Genomic DNA, 12,972 nt, shown 5'->3' with positions numbered 1-12,972 from the left:
TCAAGACTTCCGGGTTACTGCTTCCGATATATTTTTACGCCGCAGATTGAAAAAACGCGCCATCATATTATTGCATCATATCTTTTGCAGTATTTCACATGTACCGAGTTCTTTCTTTCAGCCTTTAAACTTCAGCATTATAATATTAATATTATAATCATTAGAATATTTTCTAATTAGGCTAACTTAAAAAGATATTTTTTGGCGACATTTTATTTAAATGTAGCCAAATAAGGGATAAAATACAAAACATGGCAAACCTTAAGAACTATTCACAATGAAATACTAACTTTCCAAAGTTTTTTTTGGCTTTACGACCTCTGAGAATCAATACATTTCTGAGAGCTCTTATGAATGGTACAATTATTTTTAGATTTGAACCCAAATTACATTAACAAAACTGCATAGAATATTAGGCTTGTTCACACATCGCCTCGTAGTCATAACATTAGTGGAGGGATACACCGGAAATTTTCTAGATTTCTTCCGGTTTGAGGACGCTTGTTATTGTTTACATTAGGCCACCCATCCATACGCTTTTGTCACTAATCTACACAAGCTACAAGCAAATACAGTTAATGTCATTGCTGTTAGAAGACTTGTTTACATGCATTCCGAAGATCCGTCTGTATTTCTGGGGTTTTGTTTTGAAACGATCTCGATAACAATTGATAAATCCATATATTATAATGGTGATATTATTTATTTGAAACCTTTTTTATCTGATGTTATCTAAAACATTTATTTAAAATGTCTTACTTTCTCCATTCAATACTGGAGAAAATAATAGTACCATATTAGTTCCTACAAATAAGCATTTGCTAGTAATAATCTAAATAAACACATTCCTTTTTATTCTAAAAATAATCCAAAATGGTTCTCTGAGTGTGATTAAACTTGCTCATAGTGGAAAAAGTCTTTATGCGGAGTGTGTGCTTCAATTTCGCAAAGTTTTATTCAGGGGGGAAAAAAGAGAAAGAAATATAAAAAAAGCATTAAAATTTACATACAGAAATATAAAACGATTCATTCTGAAGAATAGACATAATAGTGCAGTATGTTTAACGAAACATTCACGTGTGGTGAGAGTTCAAATAAACATTCTCTTGTTTGTAACAAAGATAAAAAGAATTCATGCTGGAAGTGCAATAAAACATTCAAACGGAAAGCCAGTTTAACGAAACACTATCTTATTCATACAGGAGATAAACGATTTTCTTGTAGTGTGTGCAGTAAAATATTCACACAAAAATCCAGTTTAATTACTCACTATCTTACTCATACCGGAGAAAAACCTTTTTCATGCAGTGTATGTGATAAAACATTCACACGGAAAGCTTATTTAAATAAGCACTATGTTACACATACCGGGGAAAAACCTTATTCTTGCAGTGAGTGTGATAAAGCATTCACTCAGAAAAGAGGTTTAGATATTCATCTTCTTACTCATACTGGAGAAAAACCTCATACATGCAATGTATGTGATAAAACTTTTGCTCTGAAAACTAATTTGAACAGACACCACCTAGTTCATATTGGGGAAAAACTTTATTCATGCAGTGTATGCAATAAGACATTCTCACAGAAAATACAAGCAACTAAACATGCTCTTGTTCATGCTGAAGAAACTCCTTATTCCTGCAATATAGAGGATAAAACATTCTCAAATCAAAGAAGTTTAAATGAACACCATGCTACTAAAGAAAAGCCTCATTCATGTGGACAGTGTGATAAATCTTTTACAAAAAAATCTAATTTAATGAGACATTATCTCATTCATACTGGAGAAAAACCTCATTCTTGTAGTATTTGTGGTAAATCTTTCACAGAGAAAAGAAGTTTGAATGAACATTATCTTGTTCATACTGGAGAGAAACCCTATCCATGTAATGTGTGTGATAAATCTTTTAAGAAAAACTCTCATTTAATTCGACATTATACTATTCATACTGGCGAAAAGTCTTTTTCGTGCAGTATGTGTAATAAAACATTCTCTCAGAAAATCAATTTAAATAAACACTATATTGTTCATACTGGTGAAAAACCTTACTCATGCAGCTTTTGTGATAAAACATTCACACAGAAAAGTAGTTTAAATAAACATATTCGTGTTCATACTGAAGAGAAACCTTATTCATGCAACATTTGTGGTAAATCTTTCGCAGAAGAGAGAAATTTAAATGAACACTATATTGATCATGCTAAAAATAAACCTTATTCGTGCAATGTGTGTGATAAATCTTTTATGAAAAAATCTGAACTAATTAGACATGAACGTGTTCATACTGGAGAAAAGCCTTATCCATGCACTATTTGCAGTAAAAAATTCTCTCAGAAAAGTGCTTTAAAAAAGCACTATTTTGTTCATACTGGAGAAAAACCCTATCCATGCAGTATATGCGATAAAGCGTTCACTCAGATAGGTCATTTAAGGTCACACTCTCTTATTCATGCAGTATCTGCGGCTTATTGAAATCACATTCATTTTGCAGATATTTGATTTCATAAAGTGACTGATTTTGCAAACTTGTATATATCTACACTTACAAAAAAAAAGGATTTCAAAATTCAATGAAAGCTAAATTGATTGTTATTTTATTGTAATTGTTTATATTTGCACTTGACATTTTAATTAAACCTTAACTACTTCTTTTGATTATTGAATGGTCTAAAAATATCAGCATATTGTTTGCTTATTAATAGTATTTTAACTAAAAATTTAATAATATTATTTATTTGTTTTTGTAATTTTCATTTAATAAAGTTTTTGTAACTGTCATTGAGGGTCAAAGAGAAATTGAAATATGTTACAAATTTATCTATATGTTACAATATGTTACAAATCTTGTCATTTTGACTGTCTGCTAGCTAACAAATTAAACTTAAATTAATTTTAAAATATAAACTTAATGTTTATTCTTGCTGAATAACAGTGAAACCTCTCGAAAGCATTCTCAGGGGTTACCTCCATTGACTTCAAAATTTTGTCGAAGGTACATTATTTTTACAATGGATTTTAATTTCATTCTGTGTCAGTTCCATGGTGTGGAAATGCCATTAGTGTTGGCATCGTGAAAACTGGATTGATGAATAAAATTTAGCTTCAATAAAAATTATCCTTACTGATATAATTTAGGAAAAAATAAATTTACTAATTATGAATATAAGAACTATTGTGAATAAATGAACAATTGTGTTTTTTTGTTTAAGTTTGCATTTAATTTATATCATAAAAATTAGTTATCTTTAAAAAAGGAGAAGAGGTTTGTTTGAGATGCTAGTTTTTTCTAAAATATAACTTTTTTTTTTTCTTACTTAACTTTTAATTTTAAAAATTAATCATTGATGTCATCGTCTTTAGTGCAGTCTGACTGCTACACAAGATTGTAGTTCTCTTTCAGATATCGACAAAATGAGCTCTCTAAAAAAGAACCTCACACAAATACTTTGAATACATTTTAACTTACTTTTTTGTTTTGTTACTATTTCTTGTTTTGATATTTTTTCTGACGCTCGGTGACTGAGTGGTAGTGGTCCTGGGTTCGATCCTCCGGCCGGGCAAGTTTGACTCAGTTTTTCATCCCTTTAGTGGGTCGATAAATGAGTACCAAGCATGCTTGGGAACTAAACACTGGGGGTTCTGCGTATGGCTGACCACCTGACCGGAACACCTGCTCCTGTACCCCAGAGCCCAAGCTCAGGAAAACTGAGATGGGTACAGTAGGCAATGGCTCTCCATAGGCTGTCGCGCCTCTGAGTTTAGTTTAGATATTTTATCTGGCCTCCTTATTAGACATTTTCCTTATTTGGTGCAGAGGTTTGCCCGGTTGCTGGGAGTGGTTTTAATGGTCCCTCGTAAAGGTTTTTTTTAAACACAAAGTCTATGGAAAAAATTCTGTGCCTACCAAAAATGGTAGTAAATGGAGGTGGTCTTTCCTGGAGGTTTTACTGTATAACATAACCGTGAATTGGTTTAAAATTGCTCGCACATATTCTGGTTTCACTTTTTTTTTTTTAAATAAGTAACAGAATGCATATAGTTTTTCTCATTGAATATATAAGGCATTCAATCTATTCTTTAGTTTTTTACATTTGAAATATTTTTTACCCTTCTGTGGCTGCTTCATTCTATATTTAACTGTATTTAGTAAATGATTATAATTGACATTAAGTAACTTTCATTAATTCATGCACAGTTTTTGCTTGAATTTTTTCACAGTTCTCTTTCTTGTTTCATTTTTTTTCCAACTTTGCTTCTTAAATTTTACATACTAGGTAATGAAACTTATAACCTCCTTATGGGTTTCAGTCTAGAATTATTTGTATGCTACACATCTTTCAAAATGAAAAAAAAAGAAAATTCCAATCAAGAAAAAAAAACATGATTTTTTGAACATAGGATGTCCAAAATATTGATTTTATAAAACAACAGTAAATATTTTATTTATGAACGTTTTTAGCGTGTATTGATATAATGATTCTGCTCTTGCAGATTTGATTTTAAAAAGCAAAATATTTTATAAATTAGTGATTTTATAAGCGGCAGTCACTGAACTTGATCAAAGGTTATTTTTGCACTATATTATGAGTCTTCTCACAGAAAAAGACTTGAAATATTGTATTTTTAACATCCAAAAACGTCATTCATATTGGAAGGAAGCTTTACTCGTGCAGTATGTGCAATAAAACATTTTCAGAGAAATCTTATTTATATGAATTCTCCCTTATTCATATTGAAATCAATTATTTATTAAATATCTATAATTATAATGTTACATATTATAATTTATTATCAAATATATGTAATTATAAACTTTCTTAATGTTTGGTAATTTTTTTTAACATTCTATATCTTTATTTAATTATGGCACAAAGTTTTAACCGTATAATTTTAAATACAATTCATATTGTGTCTACGTGTAAGTTGATAACTCAGATTGTAAAATGATGAATTTATTTGTGAAATGTGTAACTTTATACTTTTATTGTTGAAATATTTATGATTGAAACTATGAAAAGTTTGCTGTTTTTTTAAGAGAATTTCTATTTCATATATTGTTAACTGAAGTTTTACAATTTTATAGAGGCAGAGTTTTGCTCTGGTTAGGTTTGTGAGATTTATTATCCATAGGACCGTTCTCGCTGCATGCAAAATTTTTGCCTGCAGGGAGAATGGTTCCTAGCCTAAAAGAAACTTTATTGTATAAAATTGCAATAACATTCTAATACCTTGTTGACCAAGCTTAGAATTTTTTCTTTTTAAAAAAGTCTTGAGCCATGCAGATTGTTATTTTTTGGACATTTTATGAAATGGCCATAGTGCTCAGCTTTTATTTCTGATGGCCGTCTGCATGAATCTTATATTAGGCAAAATCTCAGTGATTGAGTTCTTATACTAGAAAAAAAAATAATTTCAAGTTAATAATTATATAATAATTGTCTTGTTGGGTAGAAGACATCTGATCAAATTTTTAGTGTTTTATTCCAATGGAAAGGTAATTGGTATGTACTAAGGTATTCTATATTGTCAATTGAACCAATACACTCTTGCCACAAAGTGTGGAGTCGTTTACTCCTATGTCATTCCATAGTATTTGACTTCTCAGCTTTGAAAAAATAATGTTTTAATATGATATAATGTGTTTTAAAGCTAGAAATCTCTTCTATTAAAGTTTATTGTCTGAATATTTTTATTCTTAATTGAGAAAGATTACAGCATAATTCATCCCATTTAAAAAAAGCCAAAATAATAAAATATTAAAACCATTACTGTCATGTCCTGGATTTTAATTAAAAAAAATTTTTGTTAAAAAGCTTTGTTGATTGATTCACATCACTACTCGCACCAAGTTATTCAGATCAGTGATTTGAATCAAGCAATTTGGATCTGTGACTTGAGTAAAATAATTCAAGTCTCTAATAAGTGAATCGGATCACTAATTCAAAACAGGCGAATTGGATGATTAATTTGAATTAAGTAATTCAATTAATTTGTTCGTAAATTCGTTTAAATCAATAAATTTGGATCAGTAAATCAAATTAGGTGATCCAGATCACTGATTCAAATCACTTTTTCAAATCAAAAGCATCAGTAGAGTGATGCAAATCACTGATCTGATTGAAACAATTATCTATCTTATATTAATATATGGTAGTGAAACCTCTACTTCGGTGAATAAAGATAAAAATAACTTATTAATTTAAAAGAAAAACTTTATAAAAAATAAATTTAGCTTATTCAAATTTACAATTCACAGTGAAGAAGAATTCGAGATAATAGTGAACTTGGCTCTTTAATTAACAAAAATATCTTTAATTGATTTATAAAAATTAAGGTGCCTGGCTTGGCTGTGCAGAAAGAGTTAATGAAAATATAAGGCTGAGAAAATCCAATTATAAAAATCAAGGCATATGGTATGGCTGTACAGAAAGAGTTAATGAAAATATAAGACTGAGAAAATGCAATGAACTCAAGATCCGAAACGAGATAGTTACATGATGTTACAAAAGATGAAAACCACATAAAAAATTACCATCTGGGAACCCAAGGCTATGTACAAGAAGGTTCAGAACAACACTGCTTAGCAAGCCAAGGCTCACAATGGGCTGTAACGCCATAAAAGAAGAAGTAAAACTACTACTTTTACAAAATCAGATAGTTAAGCTATGAAATATTTTTTAACTCTAACTAAAATTTTGAAAGTACCGAAAAGGGGCTATAACCTCAGACATCCAGCGAAAAAGAAAATTCAATTTCCATTAGCTAAGAATCCTATTTTGGCTATACTTGTGTAAATTATCACCGTCAGTTACTGTTTGGGAGGTATATACATCGTGGAGGGTATAACATGCTTACGGAGTCTTCCAAATTCATATGTTTTTTGTTTCTTTTACATTTAAATTAAAAGAACTTGTTATATTATATAAACACTACAAATATAATAATATTGAATGGTGCATTTCCTCTAGCTTAAGCTTAAAAATGAATCGGAAGTTTTACGACAAATTTTAACCCCTAGCGCCATCTGTGCTTAGCTTTACATGGTCTTTCATCATCCATCCATACAAAACAAGCCACTCACGCAAAAATTGTTCCGAAAAGCTACGCGCCGCTAGTATACTTCACTCGTGGGGCTAGTAGTTGGTGTAGTCCTAATTCCATCCATTTTCCAATGGATGGTGTTTTCTACACTTGAGAACGCTGCAAGCTCCATACCGCCTATACTTCCGGGTTACTGTTTACGGTGTATTTTAAAGCCATTTGGCTCACAACGTGATCATTGTGCTATGAGATTCTTGCGAAAAGATCTTTGAGATTTGATTACTTAATACTTGTGTTTACACTGCTAACAATAATTGTGTTAACAATGCTAAAGGTGCTAGCACTAATGTAACATGGTGCACAGCTTGCAAGAAGAACAAACAGTAATAAACAAATGGAAAGAGACCAAATCAGGACTGCCAAAAAAGCGAGTTATTCAAAATCTAGCAACCATGTCACCTTTTTTAATAATAAATAACTGAAACAAATTTTCACTCCAAACTCCCCAGAATTACATAATAACATTAATATCATATGAAATACGGCAGATTAGAGCTCAGAAATTATCTAATTTATTTATTTTATTGAAAACAAAATTATTCGTTTGAAAACATCGCCTATCAGAATAACATGTAGTAAGCAGCTGCAAACTTTTTAACCGGAACTAGAGTAGGTGCCGAGCTCGAGATTGTTTACATTCCTACTGAAAGCACCATCCATAATAGAAGTAAGTTAAATAATTTATGAGCTCAAATCTGCCGTATTTCGTAAGATATTGATGTTATTAAGTAATTCTGATGAGTTCCATGAAGTCAAAATTTATTTTAGTTTTTTTTATTGTTGTTGTTATTGTTCATTTACGTCGCACTAGAGTTGCACAATGGGCTATTGGCGACGGTCTGGGAAACATCCCTGAGAATGATCCGAAGATACGCCATCACAATTTTGATCCTCTGCAGAGGGGATGGCACTCCCGCTTCGGTAGCCCGACGACCTGCACGCGAAGTCGAGCACTTTACGGTACCACAGTTTAACGAGGACCAATACCGCACACCCTCGGTCCCTACGCAGACTGATCCAAGTGGTCACCCACCCGCACACTGACCGCAGCCAGTGATGCTTGACTTCGGTGATCTGATGGGAACCGCGTCTGAACGATCAGTCCACTGCGGGACAAACATTTTTGAGATGTATTGTTAATAAAGGTGGAATGGTTGCTAGACTTTGAATAACTCGCTTTTTTAGCTGTCCTGATTTGGCTTCTTTTCATTGGTTTATTACTGTTAGTTCCTTTGCAAGCTGTGCACCATCTTACGTTAGTGTTAGCACCTTTTGCATTGTAAACATAAGTATTGTTAACATTGTAAACACAAGTAATAAGTAATCAAATAACTCGTTTGAAAGAATCTCAAAACACAATGATCACGTTGTGAGCCAAATGGCTTTAAAATACACCAGTAACCCGGAAGTATAGGCGGAACTGTAGAAAACACCATCCATATCGCCTCCTAGAATGAGCAGTTGCAAACTTTCTAACCGGAACTAGAGCAGGTATTGCACTCGAGATTGTTATTGTTTACATTATGGGAGCCAATTTACATTTAACGCCATCCATTACTCTTTGATTGAATCACTCATCCATCAGCCTATGACAGTGGTCGGCAAACTTATTAGCCAAAGAGCCAAATATGAACATTACAGCAATTTTTAAAAAAATTGGGAGCCAAATCTGCTTCTTTCGTCAGCTTTTATTACACTAAATAAGTAGTACACTAAATAAAACTAAATTTAATACTTAATAAGTATTTATTAATGCGAACAATGTGCTTGCATCTCCTTGGAAAGTTTGAGTAAGTCAGGTTTGTATGTTGTTGTTCTTAATTTTAGGCATGGATCCAAGTTCTGATCAATAGGACGACTTCTCAGTTTACTCTTGATAATGTTCATGCTTGAAAAAGATTNCGCCCTCCGTGGATATTTGTGCCAGAGCCGCACTTAAGGAGTCAAAGAGCCACATGCGGCTCTGGAGCCGCACTTTGCCGACCACTGGCCTATGAGATTTATCTATTTAATAATCTGCCGTTGCTAAGTTTAAACCAATCCGGAAAAAGCATGGTCAGTTAAGTAATAATCTTTTGACATGCATTCTTCTTTATAAGCTAAAAGCAAATAAAGTAATTTTTGTTACTGAGGGGAGTGTTAATACTAAGCAATAAGCGTAAACAATGATTAGATAATGTTATTGACAATGTTAAATTTAATTTTAATAATATTTTTGTATCAGTTTTTGTTTCTAATTTTTGATTGATGTATTTAAATTTGTTCTTTAACTGAACTCTGAAAGATTTACTTTTATCATTTAAGATAAAACTTTCACAATTAAAACGGCATATTCAATATTTAATCTCCCCTTATTTTTTGCTGAATAATCATATATAATATCGATGACGAAAACTCCTCTACAAAAAGTTGTATTTATATTATCTATTTCATTCTTAAATAAACAGTTGTTCACACAGTGCTCGAACATACAGAAATTAATGCAATATGTGTAACAAAGCAATTACATTTAAAGGTAGTTTAATTAAGCATTCCCTTCTAAGTAATGGAGATAAATCTTATGTATGCAATGTATGTAATAAAACATTCACACGAAACAACAGTTTAAAAAGACACTATCTTATTCATACTGGACTTAAACCTCATGTATGCAGTGTGTGTGAAAGAACATTTACGCAGAAAACTAGTTTAAACAAACACTATCTAACTCATTCTGAAAAAAAAACTTTGACTGTTACTGCGGATAAACTGTATTCATGTAGTGTCTGTCATAAATCTTTAACGAAAAAATCTCATTTACTTAGACACTATCTTGTGCATACTGGAGAGAAGCCTTATTCATGCAGTGTGTGTAAGAAAACATTTTCACAGACAGCCAGTTTAAAAAAGCACGTTGTAATTCATACCGGTGAAAAACCTTATTCATGTGGTGTATGTAATAAAACATTTTCTCTGAAAGCTCATTTAGACAAGCACTCTTTTGTACATACTGGCGAAAAACCTTATGAATGCAGCGTATGTAATAAAACGTTCTCCCTGAAAACTAATTTGAGTAGACATTCTATTGTTCATACTGGAGAAAAGCCTTATTCGTGCAATGTATGTGATAAGACCTTCACACGCAAAACTCATTTAGATAAACACTATTTTGTTCATACAGGAGAAAAACCTTTTCCATGCAGTGTATGTGATAAAGCATTCAGACAAAAGAGAAGTTTAAATAAACACTCTCTTGTTCATACGGAAGAGAAAATTTTTCCAAGCAGTATGTGAAATAAGTTATTTGTATAGTAAAGGAGTTAAATGTTTATTATTATATTGTTATTATTTAGTTATTATATTCTTATTCTTTAGTTATATTGTTACATGTTATTAAATTTTTTTTTCAAAAAGAAAAAAATATTTGAGTTATTAAAAAGAATATAAATGACAATTCAGAAAATGTGTATTGTTACAATTATGATGAAATATGTAATTTTGTGGGGAAAATAAACCAGATTTAAACATGACGTCTAAAATCGAAGGAAAAAAGAAGGAACAGCATACCATCCATTTACATTGATTTCTAATTGGGATTACTACTGATCTATTACTGATAAATATTTAATAGTCCTCCATTAGTTTGAGTCCTGAGAAGCATTCTGCCTAAACGATTGTTGAAGTAAACTCTACTTTGCACAAATTGTAGATAAGCTTTTCTATGCAGTATACATGAGATAGAACATTTAAGAAGAAAAAAAAGTTTAAATAAACACTTTATTTTCATATTTGAGAGTATATTTGATAACTTTGTAATGAAAAAGAAACCTCAAATGAGAAAAAAGAAAGTGTATAAAAAGAAAATTGATATAGAAACAACGTAGTAAACCTACGATTGTTGAAAGTCAAAGATATGGTAAAAGAAGTCAATTTGTTCTAGTTTCGTATGTAGTAAACATTTTATTAGTTTTTATTGAAATATTAAGATTAAATGTTTACTCTTTTCGTAAGTCAGATTTAATATGACACAGAGCAGGAATTATTTGTAATTGCTTTAAAATACAAAAAAGGAAAATATTATTTTTAATTTAATCTATACTCAGAGGGGATACAAGTGTATCCTCCTTACTCCAATGCTAGCACCCATGCTGAGGTCAAAAAATGCCAACCTACATGTTGCACGATTTGTTACAGTTAGGGTGCACAACAAGTGGCCTACCAACTGTTGATGTGTGACCCGCTGGAGCTTCGGAATGAAATGAAAATTTTTTTTACTTTGTTTATTATTTAAACATTATAAATTTTCTTTAATTAAAATATTTCATTTAAATTCATATTACTCTATAAAAAAAATGCATATATTTTTTGCACTTTCGTTCTGTAAGCTTATAATGCATTATAGCCTTTTATGTTCTGTAAGCTTCTTTAAGAATTTATATTCCCCCCCCCCAATATTTATGTATATATATATATATTTCATAAATTAATTATTGTGAAAAATGGAAACAGTTTCTTATACAAAGTATCAGTTGTTTTAGTTTTAAATAAATTCAAATAATTAAAAGTGTTAAATTTTCTGCAAATATGTTATTAAATTTATTGATAAAAATATTTTGTGATTCATAATATTTATATAAACTTTGCCATGTTTGCCGCTAACATGACGAAATGGGCGTGCAGCTCTTTGTTACTCTACCTGCTGTGCAAGTGGCCCTTCAGTCAAAAAGGTTGTGCACCCCTATGTTTCAGGCTAGGGTACTGACTGTCATCCATCAAGGCATGCTCACCTTTGAGCCGATCAACATCGAATTAAAATGTGGTAACTAGTTTGAATGACCACCATTTAGCAGGGTATATATTTGAAAACATACAAGGACTGATCCAACATTCTATGCAAAACCGATTGAGATAGCACAAGAGCAACAGGACCTGTTGGATGAGACATCTCAACTGCATACTTTTTATTGTTGTTCAAAGAGTTAAAGTAAATATTGTTTGTTATAAAAATTTGATTTATTGAATAAAGATGTTCTTTGTTTGATTATCAACTTAGTAACATTAAAAAAAGAATACATTGTCTCTTTCTTTGTGATTAAAATTTATTTCACAACAAGACTGATTTAGATAGGTCAGCTAAATAAATCATGATTTATTAAAATCTGTGGATTAATAACAACAACAATTAACAATGGATGAATAGTCAATATTTAAACCAATAAAAATGGGGAAATATGCTAAATTATGAATAAAAATGGCTCTATCAACACGTCAAATTTTAACTCCATTTTTGCATTTCAACCAGTTACAGACTGATCATACAGATTGATCTTACTACAAGTTTAACCATTGGTAATTTTCTAACTTTTTATTCTGTTGTACATTTTAAGTCTTATGCACAGAGGCAGACCCTGCGATTGTTTATTATAGTTAGAGTAAGGTTTTAAATTAAAAAAAATAATCATGATGATAATAAAATTTCAATTATTTGTTATGATCATTATTATGCTAATGAAAATGTTCTATTAAAAAATTTCTTAAAAATGTGTAACTGATTTCTAAATGTGTTTCAGTTATACATTTTAACTCTCTCTATATATATATATTATAATTTTATGTTAGAATATTTTGTTGATAAGTTAATCATAGAAAAATGAATGTGATTAATTGGATTTGAAATAAAATCAACTATATTTAAAAAAAATTGAATTTAAGCAGATAGAATGTAGGTCATAATGAGAAGTTATAAATTAGAAGTACTTTTAATTGTTAACAATATGTAATGATAACCTTATATTAAAAAGGAAATTGATAAGTATAACTTTATAATTTAATGATCATTTTATATAAAATTGGAAATTATTTTTATCTGTTGAGTCTCTTAAATTTTTTAA

The 12,972-nt window shown here is 30.6% G+C and overlaps 2 protein-coding genes across 2 annotated transcripts; both read left to right on the top strand.

Annotated features, from left to right (window-relative positions):
• Positions 1 to 419: 419 nt before the first annotated feature.
• LOC139425392 (zinc finger protein 888-like) lies at positions 420 to 5,769 on the top strand. The gene has a single exon (XM_071180107.1). It carries the CDS (start codon positions 1,058 to 1,060, stop codon positions 2,471 to 2,473), a length of 1,416 nt encoding a protein of 471 aa, XP_071036208.1. The 5' UTR covers positions 420 to 1,057; the 3' UTR covers positions 2,474 to 5,769.
• Positions 5,770 to 9,589: 3,820 nt separating this feature from the next.
• On the top strand, positions 9,590 to 10,375 carry LOC107437894 (zinc finger protein 708-like). The gene has a single exon (XM_071180395.1). It carries the CDS (start codon positions 9,590 to 9,592, stop codon positions 10,373 to 10,375), a length of 786 nt encoding a protein of 261 aa, XP_071036496.1.
• The last annotated feature ends 2,597 nt before the right edge of the window (positions 10,376 to 12,972 follow it).

Source organism: Parasteatoda tepidariorum, chromosome 4, assembly GCF_043381705.1.
Source record: "Parasteatoda tepidariorum isolate YZ-2023 chromosome 4, CAS_Ptep_4.0, whole genome shotgun sequence".
NCBI classification, from domain to species: domain Eukaryota; kingdom Metazoa; phylum Arthropoda; class Arachnida; order Araneae; family Theridiidae; genus Parasteatoda; species Parasteatoda tepidariorum.
This window is presented reverse-complemented; position numbering and strand designations above follow the sequence as displayed.